Source organism: Acomys minous (assembly GCF_964271855.1).
Source record: "Acomys minous genome assembly, chromosome: 2".
In the NCBI taxonomy this organism is placed as follows: domain Eukaryota; kingdom Metazoa; phylum Chordata; class Mammalia; order Rodentia; family Muridae; genus Acomys; species Acomys minous.
The window spans coordinates 15,290,800-15,307,969 of NC_140484.1; the positions used below are offsets into that span (position 1 = coordinate 15,290,800).

Consider the following 17,170-nt stretch of genomic DNA (forward strand, 5'->3'; position numbering starts at 1 on the left):
AACTTACTTTTAAATCCCTCCCCCCCCACCCCCCACCCCTTCATCCGTTTTCATTGGCTCCCATGGTGAGTTTATTTCTCTTTGCCTGGAGATTCAGAACTACTGTGGGCCGTCCTGGGGCCGGGTAGGGTGGGTATGCTCCTAGGGCAGCAGCTGCGAGTCCCTGGTTCACGCCAGCTGCGCGTGCAGTGGATGTGGCACGTCTGCCCCAGTCTTGCCCACCCCCAGCTGTGAGGGCACCCTACACCTGCTGTGACTGCACCCCCCTCCCCCCACCTCCCTGCAGCTGTGGGGCTCAAGACCTCCACGAGGAGCCTGCGACAGGGGCAGGTGCATCGTGTGCCCACAGCTTTCCCTGAAGCCTCGCTCCCCAGGTTTTTCTCTACGGATGCACAGTGAGGTTGGAGAAGGCTGACAGGAGGTTAAGTGGACCTGTCCTTCAGCCTCCACTTCTTTAGGGGAGAAGAAGACTCTCGTACAGATGTAGTCCCGTTTCCTAGCCCGTTATCATTTTGGAAAAGCTTCTTGGAAGTTGAAGCAGAGGCCGACTCTGCGCTGGATCTTCAGAGCACCCAGCTTCCTCCAAGCTTGTTTCCCTTGGTCAAAAGCCATCCCCGTCTCTGCAGTAGTCCCAGCCTTTTTCTGCTTTCCCTCAGTACTGTTAACATTGAAAGGCTGCTGTGTGTGGCGCATGGATTACGTCACTGAAGTTTAACTAGGGTTTCCGAGACCCCTGAGAAGGGGGTCTGTTACCCTCCATTTGGTCTCAGGGCGGCCCTCAGTCTTGGATTTCTGCATTATATCTGTCCTTAAACAGAAGGTTCGGGATCCAGCGTACTTCAATGGACTCCCAGGGCATCGTGAAGGCATTTCCCAAGCGAAAGAAAATTCATGCAGATCCATCATCAAAAGCACTTGCAAAGATCCCCAAAAGGGAGGCTGGAGATGGTGGAGGTGAGCCGGCCCATCCTCAGAACGCATGCGCGCGATCCTTCAGCTTTCCAGCTGTTTTAATGCAGTCAGATAATGGAAGTGGCCCTACCCGTGGAGGGGACACAGTCTCCTTGTACCTACCTTGTACTAGCTTTGGTTTCTGTCCTTTTCTCTTGTTTAGAGTCTCATTGTAACCTTGACCTTGCTTTATAGCTGAGCTTGACTTTAAACTCCTGATCCTCCTGCCTCAGTCTCCCAAGGGCTGGGATCACAGGTGTGCCCACCACATGCAGCTGGTGCTTTGTCTTCTGATTCTGCCTTTGTTTGTTTTGGTTTTTGGTTTTTCGAGAGAGGGTTTCTCTGTGTAGTCCTGGACTCACTTTGTAGACCAGGTTGGCCTCGAACTCACAGCAATCTGCCTGCCTCTGCCTCCTGAGTGTGTTTTTTGAGACAGGGTTTCTCTGTGTGGTCCTGGTTGTCCTGGACTCACTCTGTAGACCAGGCTGGCTTCAAACTGAGAAACCCAGTTGGGCGTGGTGGCACACACCTATAATCCCAGCACTCAGGGAGGCAGAGTCAGGCGGATCTCTGTGAGTTCGAGGACAGCCTGGTCTATAAAGCGAGTCCAGGACAACCAAGGCTACACTGAGAAACCCTGTCTCGAAAAACAAAACAAAACAAACAAACAACTGAGAAATCCTGCCTTGGGAAACAAAACAAAACAAGGAAGTTTGCTGTATGTTTGTGGTAGAATTCCTTGAAGGCATTTTGTTCTTTGGGTAGCAAGAAAACGATTACTTTGAAAGGAGGCGACTTCAAACTGTTCATTGAGACTATATCTAAAAGTTTGCTCAGTGACAGAAAACCTGTAATCCCAGCACTTGCAGGTGGGGACAGGAGAATCAGAAGCTCAAGGCTATCCTCTGCTACATAGCCAGTTTGGGGCCAGCCTGGGCTACATGAGTCCCTGCCTCAAATAACAGTTAATAGCAACAAATTAATAATAACGAATTGTTTTAGTAACAGCATTTGGATGTCTACTCCACAGAATGGCTGAGCTCCCTGAGGGCCCACGTTATGCCCGCTGGCATTGGACGAGCCCGGGCTGAACTCTTTGAGAAGCAGATTGTCCATCACGGTGGCCAGATATGCTCTGCCCAGGCCCCAGGAGTCACCCACATTGTGGTGGATGAAGGCATGGACTGTGAGCGAGCTCTCAGGCTCCTCAGACTGCCCCAGCTACCCGCTGGTGCTCAGCTGGTGAAGTCAGCCTGGCTGAGCTTGTGCCTGCAGGAGAGGAGGCTGATGGACACCCATGGATTCAGCCTCTCCGTCCCCAAGAGGTGGGCTGCCCCTAGCCTTCCTCAAGGGGTTGTTGGTGACATTTGGGTTTCCATCTTGGATTAGTCCAAAACAACTACTTTTGTTTTTTTGTTTTTTTTTTTTAACTTGACATAACTTGGAAACCAAGGTTTCAGTGTGAAGAAAGATTGGAGACAGAGGCAGGTGAGGCTTTTGATATCCTAACGACCTGTGACCTCCCCCTGCCCTTTAGGTCCTTGGACCAACCACAGCCCGGCAAGGCCGGTCAAGACCCTTCTGTTCCTGGCACCCAGGGCGTCCTACCCGGGACAACCAGCTCCCTGTCCCCTCCTCACACTGGAGCTGGAGCTCTTCCCCTCAAGGCAGAAAAGCCACCAAGAACCCAAACCCAGGTGAGGAGCCTCCCAGCTCAGGGCCCTGAGCACAGAGTAGAAAGGCCTGGAGGCTGAAGGAAGTTCCAGGTCTCTCTTGATTACACAGCAGTCCAGCTCTTCCCAGCATTCCTTGCTTCTGCATTTGCCAAGCCCTGTCCACCAGATTCCACTGGGAAGCCCCGTGGAGCATGGCCTCACACTGAAGAAATCACAAGCCTAGTGTAGTAGTTGCAGTCTCTTCCTTGAGTCAAAGCAGGAGACACCTACCCACCAAACAGCCCTCACTTTTAAGGAAGACAATAGAGTCACTATTTCTTCTATTTACAGCTCAGCTCCGATGAAGAAACCAGCGATGGAGAAGGGCCCCAGGTTAGCCCAGCAGATCTGGAAGCCTTGATCAGTGGGCACTCCCCCACTCCCCCTGAGCAAGATGGTGGGCTTGAGGCAGCCCCAGAAACCTTGGGCAAGTGGGTCTGTGCACAGCCCTCAAGCCAAAAGGCAACTAATTACAACCTGCACATCACAGAGAAGCTAGAAGTGCTGGCTAAAGCCTACAGTGTCCAGGGAGACAAGTGGAGGGCCCTGGGCTATGCCAAGGCCATCAATGCCCTCAAGAGCTTCCACAAACCTGTCAGTTCCTACCAGGTACTTGGGGGTTGGGGAAGAGGTCTCCTCTTCACTAACTAGTGGTTAAATGTATCATCAATGGGCATACATTTAGTGGTTAAGATTTTATAATGGCCAGGCTTGGTGGTGCACACCTTTAATCCCAGCACTCGGGAGGCAGAGGTGGCGGGGAGGGGGGTGGGCAGGGAGAGGGCGGGAATCTCTGTAAATTGCAGACTATGCTGGTCTACAAGGTGAGTCCAGGACAGCAAGGGCTACAGAGAAACCCTGTCGTGAAAAACCGAAAGAAAAAGAAAGAAAGAAAGAAAGAAAGAAAGAAAGAAAGAAAAAGATTGTATAATGGTTGGGATTTATACATAGAGACACATTAATAAAAGGAAGAAACAAACAAACAAAAAGAGATCATCGAAAGCAGACCAGCAAAACTGTTAAGACTCGGAAATGGGTAAGCTTAGGGGTTCACTACATTGTTTTTCTCTACTTCTGAGTATTTTATATGATAAATTTAAAGCCAGGCATGATGGTACCTGTGTTAGACTCTGGCGCCCATTAGTGGTGAACGCTAGACAAGTTTCCTTACTTTTTGTCAGTTTTTCAATCACTTGAAAGAAATTAACAACAATGGGCCATTTGCAGTGTTTTTGCTAGTGGAAAGATGGTCCCAGTAGCACAGAATAACATACAGTAAGTAGCCCCCCAGTCAGTCAGTGTGGTGCAGTGAGCCCCAGTCAGTCAGTGTGGTACAGTGAGCCCCAGTCAGTCAGTGTGGTACAGTGAGCCCCAGTCAGTCAGTGTAGTACAGTGAACCCCAGTCAGTCAGTGTTGGTACAGTGAGCCCCAGTCAGTCAGTGTGGTACAGTGAGCCCCAGTCAGTCAGTGTTGGTACAGTGAGCCCCAGTCAGTCAGTGTGGTACAGTGAGCCCCAGTCAGTCAGTGTGGTGCAGTGAGCCCCAGTCAGTCAGTGTGGTACAGTGAGCCCCAGTCAGTCAGTGTGGTACAGTGAGCCCCCAGTCAGTCAGTGTGGTACAGTGAGCCCCAGTCAGTCAGTGTTGATACAGTGAGCCCCAGTCAGTCAGTGTGGTACAGTGAACCCCTAGTCAGTCAGTGTGGTGCAGTGAGCCCTAGTCAGTCAGTGTGGTACAGTGAGCCCCAGTCAGTCAGTGTGGTACAGTGAGCCCCAGTCAGTCAGTGTGGTACAGTGAACCCCTAGTCAGTCAGTGTGGTGCAGTGAGCCCCAGTCAGTCAGTGTGGTACAGTGAGCCCCAGTCAGTCAGTGTGGTACAGTGAGCCCCAGTCAGTCAGTGTGGTACAGTGAACCCCTAGTCAGTCAGTGTGGTGCAGTGAGCCCTAGTCAGTCAGTGTGGTACAGTGAGCCCCAGTCAGTCAGTGTGGTACAGTGAGCCCCAGTCAGTCAGTGTTGTACAGTGAGCCCTAGTCAGTCAGTGTGGTACAGTGAGCCCCAGTCAGTCAGTGTGGTACAGTGAGCCCCAGTCAGTCAGTGTGGTACAGTGAACCCCTAGTCAGTCAGTGTGGTACAGTGAGCCCCAGTCAGTCAGTGTTGGTACAGTGAGCCCCAGTCAGTCAGTGTGGTACAGTGAACCCCTAGTCAGTCAGTGTGGTGCAGTGAGCCCTAGTCAGTCAGTGTGGTACAGTGAGCCTCAGTCACTCAGTGTGGTACAGTGAGCCCCTAGTCAGTCAGTGTGGTACAGTGAGCCCCAGTCAGTCAGTGTTGGTACAGTGAGCCCCAGTCAGTCAGTGTGGTACAGTGAGCCCCAGTCAGTCAGTGTGGTACAGTGAACCCCTAGTCAGTCAGTGTGGTACAGTGAGCCCCAGTCAGTCAGTGTGGTACAGTGAGCCCCAGTCAGTCAGTGTGGTATAGCCCTGACTGGTCTGGATCTCACAGAGATCTGCCTGTGCTCTGCCTCCGGGAGTTCTGGGAGTTAAGGCATGTACTCCCATCTTAAGGCATCTGGGAGTCAAAGCATCTTCTCTACTTCCTACTGCTGATCTCTAACCACCAAAGGACAAGTTCCTTATGGTTTCTGGTCTGGCTCTCAGACAGATTCCCCTTCTCCGACTCTCCCCTCCTAGCGTCTTATGCATCTTCCTCTGTGCCACATCTTCCCTAGGAGGCTTGTAGCATCCCGGGAATCGGTAAGCGGATGGCTGAGAAGATCACAGAGATCCTGGAGAGTGGGCATCTGAGGAAACTAGACTACATCAGTGACAGTGTGCCTGTCTTGCAGCTCTTCTCCAACATCTGGGGAGCTGGGACTAAGACTGCCCAGATGTGGTACCATCAGGTCATAACCCAGCCCATCTGCCACTTCCCTATTGCTCTGTTGCAGAGCTTCCGCCCCACCTGCCTTCCTGCTCACCTGCAGGAACCTGGGTCCCTGTGTTTTCCCACCCTGTATCCCCAAAGGAATGAAATCCAAATATAAGGACTGCAGAGTTCACATTGGTCCCTCTCCTGTCCCCAAACAACTGTGTGGCTTAGTATCCTTAACGTGTGGACAGAAACAATAACTACATCCCTCTGTCCCACAGACTAGCGAGGGATTTTCTGTTTTTAGTTTTCTGAGACAGTGTCTCACTATATAGCCCTGGCTGGCCTAGAACTTGAGGTGTAGACCAGGCTGGCCTTGAACTCATAGACGTCTGCCTGGCTCCAGCAAGGGACTTTCTAAGGAGCCTAGGGTTTAGGCTTCGTGTCTAGAAAAGTGGCTGCCGAACTTGGCCGTGCCAAGAATGATCTTAGGAGTTGGTGAGAGTGAAGCCCAGACCCATTTTAGACCAAGGAATAAGAGACTAGCACCCCAAGATTATGGCACGTCCCACTGAATAGAGGCTGGACTTGGTCGCTCCTGCCATATGTCTTCCATGACAGCTGTTGTGACAGAGCCACCTGTGTCCTCTGGTCTAGTCACTTCATTAGTCCTGGGTCCTTACAGCCTCCTCTCTGGCTGCCTTTTCCCAGGGCCTCCGAAACCTAGAAGACATTCGAAGCCTGGGCTCCCTGACAGCTCAACAGGCCATTGGCTTGAAGCACTATGATGATTTCCTGGACCGCATGCCCAGAGAGGAGGCTGCAGAAATTGAGCAGATGGTAGGCATGGCCCCTGGAGCACTAAAGAGAGTGAAGCCAAGAGCTCTGAGCCCCTAGCTGGGAGGCTCCACAGGCAGAGGAAGTTAAGGGGATCACCAGAGATGCAAATACCAAGTTGAGACCAGAGCTGCCGGCCCAGAGGACATCAGGTGGGGTGGGGTTGAGGGTGGGGGGTGGCACCGCCATGCCAGCCCTAAGGGTGAGTGGTCTCAGGGTCAGAGAGCAGGACCTTTGGGCACTAGTAGCCTAGGCTGGAGGCAGGCACAGTCTCAAGGCCTGAGTATGTTCTTTAGAGGAAGAGCATTGCTGAGCATGCCCAAGACCCTGCTTCCATCGCCAGCACCACAGAAAGAAAGAAAGAAAGAGAGAAGGAAAGAAAGAAAGAAAGAAAGAAAGAAAGAAAGAAAGAAAAAATCTAGTTGGCTAAGAAATAAGATGTGGCCAAGTTAAAGGCTCAGTGTAGAGCTGGGGACTGAACAGTGCTGAGTCAAGAGAGACAGCAGTGTCCCAGGATGTCTGTGTTGTTTGTTCAGCTGGCATAGGGATCAGGCTGGTGTGAGGGCAACGGTCTTTCACTTTGGCCTAGGGTCTTGATGAATGATAGTTGAGTCAGCCTGCGGCCCTGCCGGGGAGCTATAGGCCCCGTGCTGGATGCATAAACAGGCCCTATTGTATGCCCATCACCAAGCTGAGGTGCTAATGCTGACACTGTCACTCAGCTACAGTGTCCAGGCACAGAGAATGCCCTGGTCGGCCACCAGCCCCTAGCCCATTGGAAGAGACCAGCTTCCCCCTGCAGCCTGCCCTCAACTGGGGCTCCGGCCCTAGGCATTCTGATGGGATTACTCACTTAGGCCGCCTCTTCCCATTCTCCTGGGAGGCCCAGGAAGGGATTGAAGGGATTAGCAGAACTGCTTGTCACAGGAATTGAGCTGTCCTGGCTGTGAGTGTCCAGGGCCCCTGAAGCCTCAGTGTCCCTCAGTGGGGGCAAGATACATCTACATACGAAAGGCCTCCACAGTCTCTGGTAGAGGTTTATTCCTTCTTAGTCTCTCAGATCCTTCTGCTAACAGGCCAGCCTCACCCCTGCTTGACGGATGTGGGCCGCTCCTGTCCATAGTGCAGTGGTGTTTCCTACTGCGTTTTCTTCCAAGCTTGGTTGGGGGCTCTCTACCAGCCCCCTGCTCAGGCCTGAGCCCCAGCTCGCACACACTGCCATCGGCTCCAAACTCAGGCAGCTTGGGCTGCGGGGATGTGGCCTTTGTCATCTGTGGAGTTTCACAAGCCTGGCCACTGGGTGTGGGTTGGGCCAGAGGCAGTCAGTGTCCTCAGGCCTCTACAGTGGCCCAGGTGTGTCCCCTCAGCTTAGCATGAGGCATGGGGATAGGGCTGAGGCAAAGCCCCACAGCCTGTCACTTCTCCCTGCTTTTCCCCAGGTCCGGAGATCAGCCCAGGCCTTCAACCCCGGGCTGCTGTGTGTGGCATGTGGCTCTTACCGAAGGGGGAAGGTGACCTGCGGGGACGTGGATGTGCTCATCACTCACCCAGATGGCCGGTCCCACCAGAGCATCTTCAGCCGCCTCCTCGACAGCCTTCGGCAGCAAGGTATCCACTCCGTCTTTGAGTGAGCAGGCTAGAAGGGGGCAGCCGCCTCCAAGTTCTCAATTTGAGACACGCTATGTGGGGAAAGAGCTTTGCAAGAATCCTACCTGTCCTGGGGCCAAAGACACCGTAATACAGGTGCCCAACATGCCTGCAGGTGGGAGGTCTCACCTGCTGATACTGCCTACATTCCATAGGTGAGGAATTGGGCCCAGAGGGCCAGGGTCGCTCAACTCAATGCAGAAATGAGTAAGCTGGGAGGAAAGACTGTTAGGCAACCCGAGAGGGTAAGACAGCTAGGGCTGTCCTTGCCCCACTACACATCTCTTATATTGGGCCAGGGTTCCTTACGGATGACTTGGTGAGCCAGGAGGAGAACGGCCAGCAGCAAAAGTACCTGGGTGTGTGCCGGCTGCCAGGGCCTGGGCAGCGGCACCGGAGACTCGACATCATTGTGGTACCCTACAGTGAGTTTGCCTGTGCCCTGCTCTACTTCACGGGCTCTGCCCACTTCAACCGGTCTATGAGAGCTCTGGCCAAGACCAAGGGCATGAGTCTGTCAGAGCATGCCCTCAGCGCAGCCGTGGTCCGGAACAGCCAAGGTGTCAAGGTGGGGCCTGGACAGGTGCTGCCCACGCCGACAGAGAAGGACGTCTTCAGGCTCTTAGGCCTGCCATACCGAGAGCCAGCTGAGCGGGACTGGTGACCTAGGGCTTGGGCAAGGGAAGCTATGCTGGGCGAGCTGCGCCGTCCGGCATCTACCGCCCTCTTAGCTGTGGCTAACTTCACCATGTGGCTTCAGTCACCAGCTGTGCTTAGTGAGCCAGGCCAGGAGGTTTGGGCCTGTGGGAAAGGGCCAGTCTGATTCTGAGAACCTGCATGCCCTCTCCTGGACAGGACAAGGCTGCTGTCCCTCTACCTCATCACTGTCCCCCTGGTAGCAGTTTTTTTTACACAGCTCCTTCCCCATCCTGGCTGGTTTCAAGCTGGTTTCCTGTGCTGAAGGCCTGGGCTTCCCTTTGCATCTAGATGCTGGGAGCGAGGCTGCAGGGAGCCGGGGATGGGGGTGGGTGGGGTGGAAGTAGAGGGGGGTGGGGTGGGGGCAGCTATGTGTTCAGCATCTTCCTCCTCTCATCCACTCACTTCCTGTGCAGCTGGAGCTGCTGGGGGCCGCCTGGCCAGACTCTGTGAGGATGGCTTCTGAGGGCCCTGGGGCCTAATAAAGTGCTTTTTGACATTCAACCTGCCTGGTGTCTCCGTGAGCTGCTGCAGCCCCACCTGTTGTCCTCCACCCCAGGAGAACAAAGAAGGGAGCTTAGCATCAGAAACCCACACCAGCTGCCTTCTAGTCAGGCCTCGCTCAGTCAGATCCTGAACCCAGAGCGGGGTCTCCGTGGACAGGAGGAGAATGGGATTCAGCCCCGAGGGGCCCTCTCTGTCCTACCTTTGGGACATGAGCAAAGGTGGCAGTGTTTGCAGGAAACAAGATCTGTACACTGTGGACAGGAATGGGGAGATCTGGGAGACAAGTGCAAGAGGAGGGGACAGGATGTGGGAGATGGCCGATTTGAGAGGGGTCGCCGGACTTGAGGGCCAGTTATGAACCAACTGTAGGGAGGGGGCTGGGGCTGGGGTGGGGGACAGATCTAGCTCCACGGTTTGATTGATGGGACAGATGAGAGAGAGTCCACAGGTGCACAGTACGGCAGGCTTCTGAGGGGCATTGCACGATGGACAGCAGGCAAGGGTGGGAATCTGGAAGGTTTAAAAACTGACGGTCCAAGGTCAGAAAGCTCCCTGGAGAGACCCCAGGACCCCACTGGGAGATTATGAGGTGGAGCATGAGGCAAACTTAAGTCCACTTTACTCAGTGGAGTAGGAAGGTTTTGTGTGTGTGTGTGTGTGTGTGTGTGTGTGTGTGTGTGTGTGTGTGTGTGTGTAGAATCCCAGAGATAGCTTTTGCCTCCTTAGTCTCAGTCCTGCCGTCTATCTGGGCAGTAGCACACGTATCTGTAGTTGCAGATACGCAGAAGGCAGGAAAATCGTAAGTTCTAGGTCATCCTGAGCTATGTAGGAAGTTCGAAGCATCCCAAAGAGAACAAAACAGTCCTGGACCCTAACATCTTGAGATCAGACCTCCAGCTCAAGCCCAGACCCTGACACCAAAGCTGGGGGACCTGGCCTGCATGATCCCGCTGGGGAAAGGGGTGGGGGTTGGGGGGGGTCACTGTACAGCCCTCACCAAACAAGTGGCCACATCCAAGGACCCAAAGCCTCTGTGAAGTGCCGCTCCTTGTGCAGACTTCCTGTGGCTCTGTTTAATTTGGTTTTGTTTCTTTTTCGAGACAGGGTTTCTCGGTGTAGCCCTGGCCGTCTTGGAACTGGCTCTGTAGACCAGGCTGGCTTGGATGGAACTCAGAGATCCGCCTGCCTCTGTCCTCCGAGTTCTGGGATTAAACGCGTACACCTCCACTGTCCATCCAGTTTAGCTTCCTGCTCTTTCAAGACTTAAGCCTTCAATCTTCTCTGGCAACAAGGGCGTGCCAGTACTGCATGTGTCTCGGTCTCTCACTGTCCTGCCACCAGTCAGGAGGCCCGTGACTTGTCCCTGTAGGAAAGGGAGGCCTCATCCCTCCTTTGGGCTGCTGTGGGCATCCCTTCATTCCATCTGCCCTCTGATGACACAAGTCCTCCTAGGGTAGCTATGATCCAGCCCTACCAGACAGTGACCTGTGTTTACCCAGGGCCTGGGGTGACCATGTGGGTCATGGCCATAACCGGCTGTCAACCAAACATGTATCTGGGGCTCTGGGGTGGATCAGGTGTAGGCATCCCTGCCCACACCTGGAGGGGACACTCAGGGTAGGAAGGCTCTGCGTGCCGGCTTCTGCAGAATCAAGGGATTCTTGCCCCTTTAGTAGGAATGGGACTTCTCTTGCCAGGACAAAGGGGCACAACTTGAAAACTGGCCTCTCTTCCCCTCTTCCCAGCAGGGGAGGGACACATTGCAGTTTTCTGAGAGGGAGCTGGTGATGAAGCTACAGCTGTGGTTGGTTCCAAGCTGCAGATAGACTGTAGCTGCCTAAGCCTAGAGTGGGCTGCAGTGTGGTCCTGTGTCCACTCTGCCCTCCTGTCAGAGCCAGCCAGACACTTTCCCAGGATCCCCCAAGTTACTGGGGCGGCCTCGCTTCTAAGCTCTGAAACTGGGGAGCTCTCCTAGCTAAACTGCTCCCCCCCCCCCCGCCTCCTACCCCACCCCCCACCCCCCGCAAGAAAAGCTAGTCTGAGACCTCGGCCCTGCTCCCCTGTGGAAGAACATCTTTGAAGAAGTCCTTGGGGCCCAAGACAAGGAGATGGCCCAGGGATTGGTGGGCTACCAGAATACAAACTGAATCCATGAACTAACTATCCCTGTCTCAATGGCTACAGAGCCTCTGTGTAGAGCCTGCTAGACTCAGGCCTAGCCCTAACTGAACAAGCCTGTAGTCTCAGACAGTGCCCTTACTAGCCTGCTCTAAGAGCGTCAACTCAGCCATCACTGCATGTGTGCGTGTTCCCTGGGTGTGTGGGTGTTTGACTGACAGTGTGGCTGCTTATTTGTGGGCCTACCACACATTTCTGGGCCCTGTGGCTGTGAGTGCATGTTTACATTGCGTGTATGGGTCCAGTGTCTCTAGCTAGCCTCTGGATACAGGCCCCAAGTCAACAAGGCCTCAGGCAGGTACATGGGCTGGAAGGGGACCCTGGTGATTGATGCTGGTCAGGGACTAGGAAGGTGATAAGAGTCCTGGCTGGCCTCGGAGCTCTGGGTCCTTGTGTCCATGGAGGGGGCCGCAGGGCGGACCGCTTGCGTCAGCCTTGAGCGGCCATCAATAGCGCGCGGTTAATTAATTTGATGGGAACAGCAGGGACCGCCGTTTGCATTTAGTGAAGTTCCAGGAACTTCCAACCCCATCGTCATAATTGGCCTCATAAATTGTAAGAAAGAGAGAGATCAGCAAAGCGGGAGGGAGGAGGGGCCGCCCGTCCGTCCTTATTTAATTTTATTGCTGAAATTCATCTTTTTAGCCTCCTCCGCCTGAATCGGCTCTCCCTGCCGGATTTGCCTAATCATGATAAATTAATATTCATTTCCCCACCTCTTACCCAGCTCCCGCGCTTGGATGGAGTTGGGAGGGTCTCCTTCCAGCCCCTCTGCCTTGGTAGGAGATCACCCCCAAAGTGGAGCTTGTGTGCTAAACTGAAATTGGCCCTCGGGGAGAGCAGGAGGGAGCCTGGGAGAGAGATGGGGTTGTGTTCCTTTGAGAGGGGGGGCTCCCAAGATTGATAGGAACTCAGAGGGCTCAGGAAGCTGACATTAACTACCACGGCCCAGCTGCTTGGCTCAGGACAAGGAGAACCCAAAACAGCTTATAGAGACCGCAGAGGCTGAGCCGAGGCAGACAGGGCAAGCTGGGGAGGTGGAGCCGGAAGCTAGCCCGAATTGAGAGGTGACTCTAAAACAAAGGGTTGGTCACCTACTGATCTCTGTCCCATTCCACTCCCTCAACTAAACACAAGCCACCTTGCCACGATGGTCCCGTGATGGTCTGAGGGAGCCCGTGGGCACCACTGGTCTCTGTCCTCTCTTTCTCAGGACAACCAGCAGAGGCACTGGATACCACACAAGGCCCACCCCCACCCCCCTACTGTGCTGTTATATGCAGCTCTGCTCAGCTTCAGGCTGCTGTGTGGAGGTTGGGCTGAGGGTTGCTAGGAGGCTCACCATCCTGCACCTCCCTTGATGGAGGAGCTTCCTTCTAAAGAATCACAATTTCAGCCAGGCATGGTGGCACACGCCTTTAATCCCAGCACCCGGGAGGCAGAGGCAAATGGATCGCTGTGAGTTCGAGGCCAGCCTGGTCTACAAAGTGAGTTCAGGACAGCCAAGGCTACATAGGGAAACCCTGTCTCGAAAAACCACAAATAAATAAATAAATAATTTTTAAAAAGGAGGCTTATAATCCCCCCCCCCCCCGCCACTGCTTCCATCTTGTTCTGAAAGACTGGAGGTCTCTCAATTTCACCCAGCCTTCAGCCTCATTTACGAGGGAGGAAACAGGAAATCAGACAGATAGATAGATCAGGAGGGCTGGAACTAGGAATGAAGGATCCACCCACCTGAGAGGCTGGGAAGGGCAGATGAGATCCCTAGGGACCTTTTAGGGCATGAGCTCTCTGGTTATGGGCTTTTTTTTTTTTTAAATGATCTTATTTGTATTTTATGTATATTTGTGAGCTGCCATGTGTCGGGAATTGAACCTGGGTCCCCTAGAACAGCAGCTAGTGCTCTTAACCACTGAGCCATCACTGCAGCCCCTGTGGTTACATTTTATTACATGGCAAAGGGGACGTTATTTAACTACACAATCCCTTTAAAAGTAGAACCAGTCTCAGGGCTGGAGAGATGGCTCAGAGGTTAAGAGCACTGACTGCTCTTCCAGAGGTCCTGAGTTCAATTCCCAGCAACCACATGGTGGCTCACAACCATCTATAATGAGATCTGATGCCCTCTTCTGGCCTGCAGGCAGAGCGCTGTATACATAATAAATAAATAAATAAATAAATCTAATAAAAAAAAAAAGCAGAACAGTCTCTGGCTGGTAGCAGAAGGGCGGTGGAAGAGGTCTGAAGCATGGGCAGATCTCCTAGGAACAGGGTCTGCTGATGCCCCCCACGAAATAGGACTTCAGTCCTGCAGCCGCCACAAACAAGAGGGTGCAAGTACTTTCTCTTTAAAGCCTTAAGTGGATCCCGGGCTATCCAGTGCTTTTAAGTCAGCTGGTGGGACCCTAGGCTCAGCCCACCTGACCCTGCACCCGTGGTGGTTTGAAGGGGAAAAGTGTGAAAGTGCTATGCAACAGCAGGGGACACACAGAGCCTGGAGTGTGTGTGTGGGGGGGGGGGCGGGTGTCTTAGGAAGCTTCTGAGGTAGGGCAGAGTAGAAGCCGGGAGAGGTCAAGGACTCTGTTAATAAGGCTCCCCTCCCCTCAGCTTTCTCAGAGTAAGAATTGCTCCAGGATTCCAGACTCCCGAGTCTCCTCTGTTACTTTCCGTGGGATCAAATCCTTGCAAGCATTTCAGTGTGTGACCTGTGTACGGGGAAGCCCTCTGAGTACTAGCCACTAGCTCCTACCCAAACTCCCAGCTCGTTGGCGTGTGCAGCAGAGCAGTCTGATTGTGTGGCCCCCCCTTTCCAACAAAGTGCATCTCTCCTTCTCAACATGACATTTCAAACATGTATTCACGGGACCTGGATGGATACCAGGAAAAGAGACAGACACAGGAAGACAGATACAGGAAAAGACACAGACACAGACACAGACACACACACACACACACACACACACACACACACACACACACACAGACACACACACACACACACACGTGTGTAGAAGGCTGTGCCCTGGGTTACCTGCACAACACATCCAGTTTATTGGAGCAGTTTCACCAAGCCCTGTTTAGCTCATGTGGACATGGGTTCTCCAGCTAAGATTTGTATCTCCATTTTTACAGATTCAAAAAACCCAAGTTGGGCTGGAGAGATGGCTCAGAGGTTAAGAGCACTGACTGCTCTTCCAAAGGTCCTGAGTTCAATTCCCAGCAACCACATGGTGGCTCACAGCCATCTATAACGTGATCTGATGCCCTTCTGGCCTGCAGGAGTTACATGCAAATAAAACACTGTGTATATAATAAACAAATAAATAAAAACAAAACAAAACAAAACAAAACAAAAAACCAAAAAACCCAAGTCCCGGGCTGCATGATGGCTCAGGGGTCAAGAGCATGCGCTTCTCCTGCAGGTCCCTGGACCTGAGGTCAGTTCTCAGCACCCACAGCGGCAGCTCACAACTTCCTGGAACCCTGGTTCCTGGGGATCCAATGCCTCTCCTCAACAGGCACCTGTGCTCAAGTGTACAACACAGACACAGACACACACACACACACACACACACACACACACACACACACACACTAAACCTTAAGGCAAAAAAAAAAAAAGACCCAAGCTTTTTCTTGTCCCAAGTCATGCAACACATGAGTATCAGAGGTATCAGAGATAGGTGTCGCCGTGTGACTCAGCTCAGCTGACTCCCTTGTGCTACCCTGCACAGATCTAACCGGGCCTCCGGCCCCACCTCCTCCGATCCCCTCTTCGCCGCCCCCCCGCCCCCCCCCCACACACCCAGAGCCCCAGAGTCTGCAGAGGGAGCTGCTGATGCTGACTGCCCTGACACAAGGGTTCAGTTTGCTTTTGAGACAGGGTTTACACAACGTGAACTCAAAATTCTCCACTCAGCCTCCCGATTAATTGTGGGGTCAGCAGGGTACCCCCACAAGCCTGGCTCGAACCTGGGGTTTGATGCACTAGTTTCCTGCTCTGAGAGGGGACTCCCAGTTGTCTACGCCATCATGAGGGAGTTAGGGTGAAGGCAGTGCCAACTCCTGAGGCCTGCCAGGCTTGAGCATGCATCCTGGCAAGCACCAGTTCTTCCCTCACAGTCCCGGTACATGCCTGTTTTGCCTGGCCTGGACTCTGTGGAGTTCTGCCCCGATGCCCTGAGACACTCCCTGCCCCCCAGGTCCTATGGCCTTTGGGGGAATCTGTCTCATCCCTTTGACCTTGTGTCTGCGTGGTGTAGAGAACTTTTACTTCAGGTGATTAAGAAATCTGGCCAGGTGCAGTGGTGGCTCACAGGCAGAGGCAAGCAGATCGCTGTGAGTTCGAGGCCAGTCTGGCCTACAAAGTGAGTCTAGGATAGCCAAGGCTACACAGAGAAACCCTGTCTCAAAAAAGACAGATAGATAGATAGACAGACAGACAGACAGACAGATAATCTAAATCTAGTCAGGTCATCCTCACTGCCTGCCAGCCAAACACCAGATTGGGAAGGAATCAGCCTTGGCCATCCCTGCTCTCAGGGAGCGGCTCCAGAAAGAGAACCTTGAGTCCTCATGCTGTCCCTCCTCCCCATACCTTCCCACTCCAGTGCCTCAGACAATAAAGGTCCTGCTGTCTTAGGACCCCCACAGTCCTCACCCAAAGACCTACCTGCCAAGATCTCTAAGGAGGTGCCAGGTGATGGGTGATCCGTACGCTTTAAGTTTAGCTTTCTTGTCCTCGCTCCTTCCATTCTTGAACAGACAAAGGAGTTTTCTGGGATCTCGGTGCGAGGGGTGTTCCAAAAGCAGGGCCTTGCAGAGCTAGCTCCATGCTGCCTAGGGCCTGGGCGCCAGGCTGTCCTGCCAACCGCTGTATCCAGGGGCGGGGAGGGCGAGCGCACTTCCCGAGAGGTGCCGGCAGAGGGCGCGCGAGGACCGGCGAAGAGGTCGGTGGCTAAATTGGGCAAGAGGAGGGTCGGCCCAGCTCCTCTAGGACCGGGCAGTGGGGAAAGGGTCCGGCTCCTCGAGAGGAGGCACCCGATGGGGACGCGGATCCACGTTCTTCCGAGGGCGAAGAGACCCTTGCAGCACCCGCCGGGAGTAGGGAGGACCTGAGTGAGGATCTGAGGCTGATGGTGACCGAGGTGGGAATCGAGTGAGACTCCTTCCTAGGCTCGTCGCGGGCCAGGACTCTGTTCTTGTTGATGAGAGTTATAACTTGGAAGATGTAGAAATGAGATGACTGAGGACAATCACCTGCCCTGGTTACCCTTTTCTCGTCCCAGCCTGTCTAGACACAGCCTCGGCGGTAGAAGAGACGGACGGAGACTTGGAGAGAGTGGCGGTGGGACAGGCACGTGGGGGAGCCCAGGGGAGAGCGGAGAAGGACGGTCACAAGGGCTAGGGCGGGTACCCATGAACCTGACGGATTTCTGCTGCGACCCTTTCGGCTGCGCTCTGCACTGACTCCTTCGCTCATATGATGCCCCCCTCCTCGTCACCACCCCCGCCCCCCAGCGGCGGTGATTTATGGCTGGGCCAGGTCTGGCGACCTTGGACGGATAACTAATGACGGGTCAATAACGCTACAGAAAAAGTGAAGTGAGAGCCGGCAGAGGCCGGTCTCTTCTTCCCCCACCCCCTCCCCGCCCCCCATCCCTGGCTTCATTACTGAAGTCTCCTTGCAAGGGTGGGAGACTCCCCAAGGCTAAGATCTTGACAGGTTTGGTGGCTAAGCCAAATGAAATGGGAGTGGGCGTAGGATCGGAACACA

At 53.8% G+C, this 17,170-nt stretch overlaps 1 protein-coding gene across 8 annotated transcripts; it reads left to right on the top strand.

Moving 5' to 3' along the window:
- The first annotated feature begins 19 nt into the window (after positions 1 to 19).
- POLL (DNA polymerase lambda) lies at positions 20 to 9,028 on the top strand. 8 transcript variants are annotated; one of them, XM_084749340.1, is made up of 10 exons: positions 20 to 65; positions 287 to 590; positions 821 to 954; positions 1,982 to 2,276; positions 2,489 to 2,648; positions 2,958 to 3,275; positions 5,349 to 5,411; positions 6,238 to 6,366; positions 7,803 to 7,971; positions 8,310 to 9,028. In XM_084749340.1, exons 3-10 carry the CDS (start codon positions 843 to 845, stop codon positions 8,672 to 8,674), a joined length of 1,611 nt encoding a protein of 536 aa, XP_084605466.1. In that variant the 5' UTR covers positions 20 to 65; positions 287 to 590; positions 821 to 842; the 3' UTR covers positions 8,675 to 9,028. The 8 variants fall into 8 exon arrangements, with proteins under 8 accessions (XP_084605466.1, XP_084605463.1, XP_084605467.1 ...); XM_084749337.1 differs by having other exon boundaries at positions 5,387 to 5,560; XM_084749343.1 differs by having other exon boundaries at positions 31 to 65; positions 444 to 590; positions 5,387 to 5,560.
- The last annotated feature ends 8,142 nt before the right edge of the window (positions 9,029 to 17,170 follow it).